Here is a 13121-nt window from a genome sequence, read left to right on the forward strand (position 1 = left end):
ATCTCTGCGCGCCGAACCCCGGCTCCGAGCGAACGAGCCTTGAGCCCGGCCCCAACCTCGGCCCCGATGCCGGGCCGCCGCCATCTCGGCCCGCCGAGTCCCGGCCCCGGGCGGGCGAGACTTGACCAAGGCCCCAGCCCCGGCCCCGGGCCGCCCCTTGCCGCTTCTCCGCCCCGCAGGTCCCGCCCTGCCGAACACCCGTACAAAGCCTGATCAGAGTCGATGTGCGTGGTGAGAAAGGATACGCCAAAACCTCCCCTCCTACGGGTATAATCGCGTGTGTGTCTACTCGCGATCTCCACTCACCACAGTCGTGTGTGACTATTGTTTCAGAGTAAAGTTTGTCTGGGGGAGTGACGGCTAAAATCAGCTCTCTAGCATAATAGCATCACAGCGCCTACGATAATCTCCTAAATATCTGTTTTTCAGGGTGGATAAAATGAATACGGAAAGGCAATAACGGGACAAGAAACGCACATTCTAAGACGCTGAGTCGAGAAGTGTCCTCTTTCCGACTGCATTATTCGTTTTGTACTGTGAACGAAAGTATGATTTCAGCTTGTGAGAATTGTGTTCCTACGTTAGGCCTTCAGACTACTTTTTTTCTCATCACGGTGAATGACGATAATAACAACCCTCCCTTCCCGCCTCGAACGCTCAAATGCTGAAAAAATGCGTATTTAACAAGATTTCCAAATCTTTCCTCTAACTTTAACGTTAGATATTTGCACTGACAGATGGTTATCAAATGAAGTGACACTCAAAAGCGAGTTCCACACCGGTCTGTAGCGCTACTGAAACCACATTTCCAAAAATGCTCCTTCCTTTCCCCACGCGAGAACAAACTGCCGATGTAACAGGGAGCACATTTCTCGAACTATCAGGGATCAACTCGGTTAAACGGGGAATGATAAAACAAGTCAAGAAAGCTCTGAATTCAGCGGGAGTATCCAAGAGCTACCGAGGAACAGATCATTTGTAAAGTGCAAACGGACTGTGAAATGTGAAGTGCTCTAAGCTAGTTTGAACGTACTTCTGTCAAATGTCAAGTTATCATCATTTAGGGAGTAAATCCAAAATACACTAAACAGTGGGGGAGGGAAAGAGAGAGAGAAACTGAGAGTGTTTTACGTTTACACAAATTGACAGACTCAGGTATTTTTAACCTCTTACCTCTTCTTATCACACCTCCTTGCCCGTTCAGTACAAGTCCACACTGGGCCTCCACTGAGCTCTTAAGTAATGAGGGGGGGGAAGGAAAGAAAGGAAATAAAGAAATCAGATACAGAAACCCACAGAGAGATTACATAGCTTCTGCTTTGTTCTAAGACTCGCACAGAAGCAATAGTTAAGGTGAACTGGAAAAACACGCTTACTCTCATCGAACTCAAGTGCTCTGTCGAAATCCCACCGCCATACAGCAGCCTGCCCCTACCCCACAGAATGCAGAATAATGATCACATAAATTGACATTTAAATACGAGTTTCTTCTGAACTGGGGAGTTAGATCGGCAGTTAATGGCGGGACAGAGAGACAAGCAAGTACTCTTGAGAGAAGTGTGTTCCCGCACAAAGCTAAAAATTGTTGCATTCACAAAGGTAAAAATACACTTGTATGTAGTATTTTTTGTATGTTTATCTGTATATTTACACGCAGCTAAATACATATATATGTTTCGTGACACAAATACACAGACTTACAAAGTGTGCACAGAAGTAGACAAAGAGCACAAACAACAGACGACCCATTGGGCTTTGCCGGCTACACAGAGTCGTAAGGGTGTTGCAACAATGCGTGTGTCCGCACATAGGTGGGGATGAATATGCATCTGTGTGCACTCATACACAGGCACCCATGTGTGATTGTGGGGTGAAGAACCATCCAAAAAACTGCCTAGGGCTTCTGGTGCACATCCGAAGAGATCTCACGTCTTTATTCTCCTGTTACAAGTCTGATTATTTGGGGATCTTCGCCTCCCTTAATAAATATTTTTATTGGAATGATAAAAGACTTGAAAGGATTGGGTTTTCTTTGGGTTTTTCCTGATGTTGGGGTTAAAAAACCACACCAAACCAAACCTAAATCTTTGCCCAGTGGAAATGTGTTAAAGACGCATTTTCCTCTACAAACAAACGAGGTATTGGACATGAAAGAGGCCTTTAAGGGTGTTAACCTACTCAACAGCCCGTGAAGAGTTAAGTAAATGCGGAGAGAGTCGGTGCATAATAAAAACCCCACTTTACAAAACAACCTTTACAGTCCTGGCTCTCTCCCCCACTTTCACCATATTGGCGCTGGCCCTGTAAGACCTTCCTTTTCAAGGCTCTTTTTTATTTTAAGTGTTCTGCCTTAAAGTGATTATGAAATCAATATGAAAAAAACTTGGCGACTGAGCATAAATTAAAGCGGTGATGGGAAAAGGTGTGACAGTTTTCTTTGTTGCCCATGGAAAATCTTTTTAGGGCACTGAAAGATGCCACTCCAGCTCCAAGACTGTTTGCATCTGTTAGGCTGACTTAAACCGCCCTCGAAACTATTGGACATTCACTTAAAATTCTGTGCAGGGAAAAGTATATTTACATTTGTTGCATTTGAAATGAGGCATATGCTGATGAACGTTTTAAAAAGAAAGACTAAGGAGAAAGGGGAACACTGGTTAGACCACAATTTTGGTTTCAAAGTGTATTTGTACGGTCCTGTTTCTGTTCGCCACCAAAACGCTTCCCTCTAAGCCAAGGTGATATTCGTAAGAGTCCAAGTTTGTTCAGAATCATCTAAATAATAACGACAAATATTAATATTTTCAACTTCTCAAGGATTTTCGATATCTCAGTACACTCTCTCTTGTCTTCGGGAAAAGAGGGAGGAGGAAAAACAAACAGAAGATTAGGAACAAAACCGCAAGTCTTTTACTTTTGAATAAAGTATGATCGAAAAAATTAATATTTCCCAAATAAGAGCTGTTTATTCTTTTCTTTTTTAACTAAATAAAAAAAGATTATGCCTCTAGCAGCTTAACCAACCTCTTTTTTTTTTTTTTCTAAAAAGGGGAAACATGTTGTTTGGTCGGATGACATTGCATAAATGACCAGTTGAATGGCACTAAGTCGAAAATTGGATAAACTATGGTGCTTTTTTGCCCGGGATTTAGGCATTGTCTGCTGTCTTGCAAACGTCCCTAATCCCCTCTTTTGAAAAATACAAGGCTTTGTGCCTGCCAAAGAAAAAAAATTTGTACAGATACAAAAAAATCAGCAGCAGACGTGGTTATAAAAAGGAGTAAATAGGTTTTAGTTGGGCTGAGCAGTGAATGGCAGATTTTTTTTTTTTTTTTTGAGGGGGGTAACATAAGGGGATCCTTGTGAAAAATGTAAACAAAAAATCGCCAGAGAGGATAAAATGATATAGAGAATTTTAATGGAGAAAGCTAGGTTTAAATAGTTAGGGTTTCCTCTTCAGAGATAGAAAAGATAACATCCTTTGTTGTTGGGATGTTGGATTATTTTTCTCCTTAAAAAAAAAAAATCCGATATAAATGTAAACATTTTTTGTTGTTTTGATTTTAAGGGAAGAAAATAAACCTTCTTAGTTTTACAAACTTTGTGGGTTTTTTCTCCCCAGCTTTTGCCCGCTACGTATTTTTGGAAAGACCAACATAGCCATCTTTGTATGACTGGGAGCGAGATTTGGGGGAAAAGTAAGTACAGTAAATACGGTCCTATCTGTCTCTCCTCGCTGACCGGGAAACCTTTAGTTCCTCAGCTCGTCGGGAGAAGGAAGGTTTGCTTTTGATTCGGGGGACTTTTCGAAATGAGTGTTAGATAGAGGCGGGCGCTGTTTGCGATTTTGGAAACAAATTTAATTTAAGCTCAATTTACCAGAGATGACTTTTTGGTTCAGGGGAAAGGATTTCTAAGTGGATAAAGGTGAGAGTTTCATACGTAGAAACAGATTTTTTTTGTGTGTATGTGGATTCAGATGCCGGTTAGGGGGGAACAGCTGAATGATTAGTCACATAGACAGATAAACTCAGATTTATCTACTTCTATCTCTCTCCCTGTTAACATCTAGGTCGGATATTGCGAGGGAGTTTATCATACTGAATATTTCTGATGAACGTTTACTCCCGTTTATTTCTTCCCTGCCACATCTCTCAGAGTTAAACGGAAGGTTTGTCGTTGTTCGCATATCGGAAAGCAGATTTATTTCCTGTCCTGCCTTTTTTTCTCTTTTCCTACTCCATCCTTTCCTTAACGCATACGCCTGCTCTGTCCATGCAAATTCTTTTAACGGTTCCCTTCTCCGAAAGAAAGGAAGAGTTTAGGAAAAGCAAGAAGGTGGCTTTGCTTTGCTTCGGTTTACTTTTTGTGTGACTTTGGACAGGGCTGGGTACACGCACACGCGGACCCGCACGGACACACATGCACCCCGAGGTCTCTGGATGAGTCCCACGGTCTCAGCCCTCACAGAGATACAACCCACGCGGGGAAATCAGAAGCGAGGGTTTTTGTTGTTGCTGTTGTTTGGCCAAGAAAGACCACTTTTTTTTTTGTTTTGTTTTGTTTTGTTTTTTAATCCCCTTCCCCTCCTTTTTTGTTGCTACTGTTCTGGTGGGGACGAGCTCTAGGATCGGATTTTGGATGAATCTTTCCTCCTTTGTATGAGCTATTCTGAGCAGAAGGAAAATGGGGAGGGTGAGGCGGGGAGGGGGGGGGGGAACCAGTGCAGGGGGGAGGGGAGAAGAAGGTACCTCGAAAGGAGATCGCATGCTATTTACCTGCAAATCGTCTGCTCCCGAGGCTGCAAGCCCGAGGCTTGGTCCTGGCAGGAGTCTTTGATCTGGATGCATCCCATATTGGGATCCATGGCTCATAAGAGACAGGTCGTGGCGGCGATAAGCATCTAAGCACCCCAGCTCTCTCCTCTGCTCGTCCAAGCAAGAGGACTTGAGCGCCCGCGCATTGTGCAGGTTGATAAAATCAGTGGGTTCCCCATGGTGGATCTGCTGGTAATATTGCTGGGAGTGATGGAGAGAGTTCAAGGAGTAAGCGTCAGGGTTGACTGCCGGGTGGCTGTGTTGGAACTCGTAGTGGAAGGACTGGTGGTGCAGTGGGGTGTACTGGTGGTTAGTGGAGAAGTACGGGGAGGCGAACTCGGTGCCCGTGGTAGAGTAAGTGAGAGGAGACGAGGAGGAATAGGCGACGGTCGAGTTGGCCACAGACTCCAGGCATCCAAGCTGCATCAATCGGTAACTGTTTGATCCGTCATGACGTATCTGCAAGGAAGAAGTGAAAAGAAGACCCCAAAACTGGAGGTTTGTCATTGAAAACCCCCGGGTGTGGTTCTTCCAAGCCCGCTGTCCTGTATAGCTTCCCCCCTGCAGAAGCCTCTAAGCTGCCACCCCAACAACAAAAGATCCTTTCCTACCTTGGGCTGGTGCCATAAAGGTCTGTTCAAAAACCCGTAAGCAGCCCAGCCTGCCCTTAATACCGCCAAGCAAAAGGAATCCACGCACTGAAATAAAAAAACAATCTAGCTGTCCAACTATCTATCTATCTATCTATCTATCTATCTATCTATCTATCTATCCATCCACCTCTTGATCACAGCTGTAATATCTGGGGCTGACACACACAAAAAAGTCATCAAACAGAGGAAACTACCGAGAATACACACAAGTCCCGTCCCTATGTTACAGCGTTACACATTGAGAAAGCTTTGCCGCCTGCTTGCCTTCCTTTCTTTCTTCCTTCCTTCCCTTTTTTTTTTTTTTGAACCCCTATTTTTCTTTCTTTTTAAAATAACGAATCAGATCCAAAATTCCACACCCCCCCCCTCCTTTCCCTGCGTTTTGAAAGAAAAGCGGAGTCCTGCTTTTTAGTGAGAACTCCCCATTCCTGGCGAGCTGGTGGTGATTTCTCTCCACTTCATTATATTATTAGGGGTATTATTCTGATTTTCGTTCTGGCAACGGTTTTAACGTGGTAATGAGTTGCCCTTTCTGGCGACAGATGTCATAACGAATTTTCTCTCTATACTTCTTTAAGTTATCTCTGAAGCCGGATTATAATTAAATGTAACGGTCCAATATGGATTAAAAAAAAAATGGAAACAACCACACAGGCACATACACACATATGCACATACACGCACACACACATCCGCACACACGCGCGCACACACACACACACACTCACACACACAAAATACCTCTGCATCGTGGACGAGACCTGGAAAGGTAGTTGACATTTTTTGGTTCTCCGAAAAAAAAGAAAAAGAAAAAGAAAAAAAGAGAGAGAAAAGTACTCGGGATAAAATTCGCCTCTTCAAATTAAAAAAAAAAAAAAGAAAAAAAAAAAAAAAGACAACCAAAAAAACCAAAGAAAAAGAAAAAAAGAAAAAAAAAGAAAAAATTGAAAAATCCAAAGTTCATGTATTTCCCCAATTTTTTTTTTTTTAGAAAAAAATCACTACAGACAGAGAGAATTTGCAATGTATCTGCATAGATCAGATCTCTCGCTTTTCCATGCACCTCCTTAAAAACCTGTAGGAACAAAATTTTCCCTCTGCACAAAAGCTGCTCCCTGGATCAGATTTTGTACTTGCTGGGTATTTCTTTGGCTGATGTCGTAGGTCCCTTGGTAATATAGAAGTTTTGAAAATTAAGCATCAGCACTGAGAACTGGGAGGACAATAGATAGAGGAGCTTCATCCCAGGAGACAAGGAATAAATATTGTATCTTCGCCTAATAAGGAACTGTAGGTTCTTTCAACATTTTTATACATTTTTTCCTCCACTCTTTAGAATGCTTTTTCTTACCCAGGCTAATATGGGAGCTAATCTGAACGAAGGGGGTATTTTGTGTACATTTTATTGGGAAGACATAAAGCTAATATATATTAATATATATTATTTAACCATCCTTTTCAATAGGTAAGTGATCCTTCCTGTTGATTATACTGCTTTTAAATACTGACCAGAATTTAACATTGCACATTTGTATGTGTGTCTGTTTAACTGTATTTTTTTTCCTAAATGAAAACTATGTGTTTTGTTTTGGTTTGGTTATTTTTTTTTTTTTTACCCTTGCATTTACATCGAATTTAAGTCCACCCCACACTCCAACCTGCTTTTAAATCTTCCTAATATGCTATGTTACAGGCTTCTTTAAATAGCATTTTCAAACATAAAACTAGGGTGAGACCACAAAGTAGCACATATTATATGGAATTATACGTAAAATACATTCAGATCTACGGAATTACATCTGTCTATATAGGAGGAAAAAAAAACAGGGATGGGAAGGTATGAGCTAAAGACCACTGATAGCTCTTTTCCTTTCGACATTTCTAAGTGCCGATATATTTTAGTGATGGAAATGCAGGGGAGGGGGGGCTGCGTAGCCCCGGGTTGCAAAGCTGAAGGGTTACGTTATTTATTTATTTAATGACACCGGTCCGAGGAATCACCACTCGGGGAATAAACCCTCTCTAACAGCTCAGTTCCCTCCATACCCCCGCCCCGTCCTTCTGCCCCCAGGTAGCAACTCTCCGGCCCCGAAGTGGCTGCGGGCTCCGCTCGGGGAGCGCTCGGGGGGCGTCCAGGAGTAGCGGAGCGGGAGGAGTCACACACCTTCTGAGAGGATGCCGACCCAAATGGCATTTCCCATCGGGGTGGCTTTGCTGATGGCCAGCTTCCACAAATGATAAGCCTGGAGAGTGGAGAGGGTGTAACTTGCTTTTAATTGCCATTTAATTTGGGTTGCTTTTAAGCGTTTAAGCTGCGAAGGTGTCTTAATAACAACCCGCAGGCAAATAGGCATGTGGCTTTCTCCCTCTCTCTCTCTCTCTTTTTTTTTTTTAAAGTCCAGGTTTTGGGAGGGTTTGTTGGTATCTGCTCATGCAGGCTAACAGGAGCTGTCATTCAGCCCCTGTTTTCTTGCCACAAATGGACAAAGGCACACGACTGGAATGGAAATGCATTGTCTGAAATGGGAGAAGGAGACGGGCCGGGCGTGCGGAAGGGTCAGCAGTGAACACCCCGCACCTCTGCAGGGAGCTGTGTCCACTCACCCCGAGCCCCCCGCCCCGTCTGGGCTCATGGGGAGAGGGAAGTGGGAGGAAAAGGGGAAGGAGGGAGGAAGGAGGGAAGGGATGGAGAGAGAGAAGAAGGAAGGAGGAAAAGGAAAACGGAAGGAGGAAAGGGAGGGAAAGAGGGAAGACATAAGGAAGGGGGAAAAGGAAGATGGAAGGAGGAAAAGGAAGATGAAAGAAAGAAAGAAAGGGAGGGAAGAGGGAAGAAGGAAGGTGGAAAAAGGAGAGGGAGGAAGAGGGGAGGAAGGAAGGAAGGAAGGAAGGAAGGAAGGAAGGAAGGAAGGAAGGAAGGAAGGAAGGAAGGAAGGAAGGAAGGAAAGAAGGAAGGAAGGAAGGAAGGAAGGAAGGGAATTGTTCCTTTCTCTTCATTTGGATTCCTTACAGTTCTAATGTTCTTAATGAAATAAAAATATTTTTCCCCAATACCTATATGAGAAAATTATACAAACTCTTCCAGGTTCAGATTTTACTTGGCCTCCTCAAGGTTTTGGTAGTTGAGAGGATAAAAGAACATGTAGAAATGGGCAAACTTCGCTCTTTCCAACGTACTGTTGGAGCCTGGCGAGCGCAGTGTGAGCAGCCACACCAGCCTTGCGCAGGACAGCTTAGACCTAACAAAAAAAAGCAAAAAGAGTTAAGACACCTTGAGCACACCCTCTTGACGGAGGAAGAAGTGTCCCTTCCCTTGAAAAAGGAAGACAAACCCCCCCCCCCCCCACATCCAGGTCAGCGCCCCCCAGCTCGGCGGAATTGCCCCAGATCATTATTTGCTCAATGTTACTTTAGTCCTACCTGTATCTTGTGGGGTTTTTTTGGGGGGAGAAGGGGTTGGCGAGAGAGGAGTGGGATATTTTCCTCGACCTGGCCAAGGAAAGCCCAGCTCAGTGCATGACGGGGGCACACATGGTGAGGGAACACGATCGGGTGGACCCAGACGGGGGATGAGGAGCGCGGCCCAGTCCCCGCTGTGATTTACAGCGCTCCAGGGGGCAGGGGAGCAGCACTCCCCATCAACTCACCTCCACAGGACACTTTGTCCATCTGCTTTTTTTTTTTTTTTTTTTTTTTTTTTTTTTTCAGAAAAGTACGAGTGTGAGAGAGGTGGGGAAAGTATTTGAGCGCAGATTCCCTTATTTTGAATCCTGTGCGCTGCCTCGAGCATGGGGCTGCTCAGCCCCTGTGAGTGCAGGGGAGCACACGCACGGTGCAAGGGCTGGTGCTTTCCCAACTCATTTCCCGAGCTGCCAGATCATTCGGCTGCAAAAGACCTTTCTTGCGAGAGATCTCCCTCCCCTGTCCGACCCCTTTTCCCTTCCATCCCCCCTTCCCACGCACACGACAGCCCAGACAAACCCACAGCTACAACACCAGCCAGTCCGGAGCCCAACTTCGCTTCAAACAACAACAAAGCCACCAAAATGATTTTGTTTGGAGGAAAGTTTATAAGAAACCCCGGCTTGCCAGATGCACGTTACTGGTCAGTTCCATCTGTTAGCTTCGCTTACAGACCCTAAAAAAAAAAAATCATATAGACCATTTGCGCTTTTAACTACCCTCAATCCAATTAATAACGCGAGTCAAACTGCAAAGCACTTATTAATTACTCTCAAAGAAATTCTTTCAGGAAAGTTAATTGGAAGCTTTCTGGTTTTCCAACCAGCGCCATAAGCTAATGGTCAGGGCAGCCAGACTTCGCGTTCAGTTTCATTGTGGCTGGGCACGTAGTTTATCCCCTGCTTAAAGTTCGCTTCTGCTTCCAGGTTACAGAAAGTGTGGTTTTAAAATTTATGTTAATTTTATTTATTATTTATTTTTTTAAAGGGTCTAAAAAGAATAACAAACTGAGTAGGCTGCTGGAAGGGGTGGGGATGTGGTGGTGGAGTAGAAAAAGGCTCCTCTGAGATCACCTCGGTTTTCCTGGTAGCTCACTGAAGTGTGCAAAGCGGCGGGTGCTGCTGCAGGGACAAAGTCTGGGCTTGACGTCTGCTGTGTGAGAGTAGCTCCTCAGTTCAGATTCACAGAGCTCCCTCACCTCGTGTTTGCCTTATAAATGTTTCCCAGCATTTAGAAGTCAGAAATTACAGATTTGTCTTTTATTTTTTTCCTTCCTGTTTTAGCTCTTCCATTTTGCTGGTCGCCCAATAATTGTTTATTTCCTCATTAAGAACTTTCTCTTCTGCTGAGTGTCACCAGTCTTGGTCCTTGCTGAACCTAAACTTCTGATGTATTTTCCTAGAGTTTCTTGTGCCTGAATGAGACCAGTTCAAGCCACCACAGGCAGGTGGAGTCAGCAGTGCCAGGACATTCCTGGAGCAGAGCCCATGCTTTGCGATGCCCTTTTCTGTGAAGGATCCGACGAGAAGTTCCCCTTTCAACAGCCACCAAGGGCTCTGTGCTTAAAACCCTTTTCCATCCTCTTTGTCTTCTGCAGTTCCTGAAGTCTGGGGGCCGTGAGCTTTTGGGGACACTCTGCTGACCTAAAACAAAAGCAGCCCTGCGGTCGCTTTTGTGCATCATTTGGTCCTGCCCATTGTTTGCAGATCTGTTGTTGCTGATCCTTTGTCTTATCCCACCCCACCTCCCCCTCAAATCTTTTCCTTCTACTGCTCCCCTGGTCCATTGAACACCTCCCTTCTGTCTGGCAGAGGGGGTGAACCTGAACATGGACTCTGTCTATGCTGAGCATCACCAATCCATCTTCCTTTCCTGAACTTCTAACGCAGGGAAAACCCTGGGAGAGACCAAGACATTTGTGGGTTGGAAGGAGGGAGCTGGTATTGTCGTGTCCCTCCCCCATATCCACCCACAGACTACCCACCTTCATTTTCAGGCAAATGTGTCTCTGTGTCTAGCTCTTCACTCATCCACCCCCTGTCTGATAAATAAACTCTATACACTCTCTACAGAAAAAAAATTAAACCAGAGTAAGAAATTCTAGGGTGTTGAAGTATGGTTTTTATCATTATTTTGAGAATGCAAGTGTTGCTTTTCCTTCTACAAGGAGAAAAAAAAAAAAAAAAGATTTAACACTGGAGTTCACAGACTTCAATTCTGGGCAATAAGTGTGGGGAGTTTTGGAAGGGGTTTCTTCAAGCTTCAAGACTAGAGACGTTCAACCTTGTGCTACCACAGACACCTGCCTATTCTGAACATAGCTGAGCTCTCCAATGCCCACCATCATGTTTCCTCCTCCTTGCAAATTTGTATTCTGCCTAACCACAACAGCCGAAAGGCAACATAATGGGACAGAGAAAATGTATTTGCAAGCAATTAAAATGCTGTGAATATATTATTTGAAAATTAAAGGGAATAGCTGTTGTCTCCAGTAATTTCTTTGATGGCAGCAAGACTTCCTGCTTGCTGCGTCTTTTGTGAAGACTCAAGGGCAGCTGCATTTCAACCCAAATGCCTCACATCACTCAGAGTCTATGCGAAAAGAATAGGTGATATGGCTTTGGAGATGTCAATATTGATCAATATTGCCCTGCAAAAACCAGACCAATGCTCAGTGGGAATGAATGCCATTCACAGCAGTCTGTGCAAGGATCAGGAGGGCAGAGCTTGTGGCCACTGGACTGAAACCTGAGTTTCCAGACAGCCTGGATATTTGGTAAGGGTGATCCATTGACTGCCTGTCAATGAGAGACCCTCTTATCCTCCTTCCTTTTTCTGGTCCATCTTCCCCATCCCCATCTTCCTTAGTCTCTGTCCTCCCTGCTGCCCAAAGAAGGTCTGAGCCTCACAGTTCCTGTCCCTTTCCTGTTATTTCTTGTGATAAGTGTATTGGTGACGTGATGTCCCTGTTTTCTCCTTCAAGAACCCTGTCCTACAACCACAGGTTTACTTCTTACATGGAGATGCTCCTCATGTTTATCCTCTCCACTCAACTGATCATGCAATCATCTCATTTCTCCCTCTCCTGCCTGTTTCCCCACATGATCCTGAGCTGTTGTGTGCCCCATTCCATCTGTCTTTGTTCTTTAGCCAAACCCCAAGAAAACAAGCTTATCTTGGCTTGTAGAGATGTGGATATCCTGCTGGGGAAGATGCCCAGAGCGCCTTCTTATATGGCTCTTAGGGCTGTACCTACCCCATGGAGTCTTTTCCACCTCATCCTCCTAGACAATGGCTTCTGATGCACCTTGGTCTTTCACACACTCCTGCTCTAAGGCATTTATTTTATTGCCACTGTTGTGTCTACAAGCTGTCTACTCACCTTTTCTCTTCTTTAGGCACCTCCATCAAGAAAACCAGGCTGCTTCCACTCTTCCCCTTTTGGGATTTCCACCCTTTCAGTCTTCACACAACACTCTAGTTTTGCCAGTGCCTTTTACTGCCATGTTCCTAATTTCCTTCAGTATCTCTACCCCACCCCTTAGGGGGTAACATGACGACTGTCTATGGCAGCTGCCTTCTCTCTAGCTCTGCAAACAATGAGAAAATGAAAATCCTCCCATCCTTCCTCCTTCTAGCTTTCTCTTGAAAGCAAAAGCTACTTTAGTCAATTGCTCCTGCCGTCTCTTAGAGGAAATTTTTCTTGTCCATTGACCTCTTTGGTACTTGAGGAATGTCCTACCACCTGAGTAATCTTGCTCTCTTGAGCAGTTGTTTCAGTCCTCAGCTTGGCTCCTCTCACATGTTTTACACTTCCTTTCATTAGGAAATCCTCCCAGACCTCTTTTCTCTTTAACTGATGTATCTCACTCATGCAGGTTATCTTTTATCCCTTAAATTCTTTTTCTGATTCTGTGGCTATCTGAAGGTACTGACTGCTGTGGGCAACAGAATCACAATAATTTTGGAGGATCCTTTAATAATATCACTCTTTTTCCTATCTATCTAATGATTTGTCACATCCCTCATATTATGTGTGTTTTGCTATTCTGAAAGGGGATGTTTGATTATAATTACAGATGTAACTAGACTGTAATTACTTTTCTGAGAGAATTATGTGTAAAGTAAAGAATAATGTACAAAGTAAAGTAATTATGTGAGAGCGTTACCTTCCTTCACACCAGTAGCTTGT

At 44.2% G+C, this 13121-nt stretch overlaps 1 protein-coding gene across 1 annotated transcript in view; it reads right to left on the minus strand.

The window, feature by feature from the left end:
• TFAP2D (transcription factor AP-2 delta) overlaps window positions 1-6637 on the minus strand; it is a 46685-nt gene extending 40048 nt beyond the window's left edge. Inside the window, exons 1-3 of the mRNA XM_080340898.1 lie at window positions 6212-6637; window positions 4779-5276; window positions 1174-1234 (exon numbers count right to left, since the gene is read on the minus strand). Coding sequence (XP_080197024.1) covers window positions 1174-1234; window positions 4779-5276; window positions 6212-6250 — 598 coding nt within the window. The 5' untranslated portion in view covers window positions 6251-6637. The remainder of the gene's footprint in view (window positions 1-1173; window positions 1235-4778; window positions 5277-6211) is intronic.
• Window positions 6638-13121: the final 6484 nt, after the last annotated feature.

This window comes from Nesoenas mayeri (genome assembly GCF_963082525.1).
Source record: "Nesoenas mayeri genome assembly, chromosome: 3".
Taxonomy (NCBI): Eukaryota; Metazoa; Chordata; class Aves; order Columbiformes; family Columbidae; genus Nesoenas; species Nesoenas mayeri.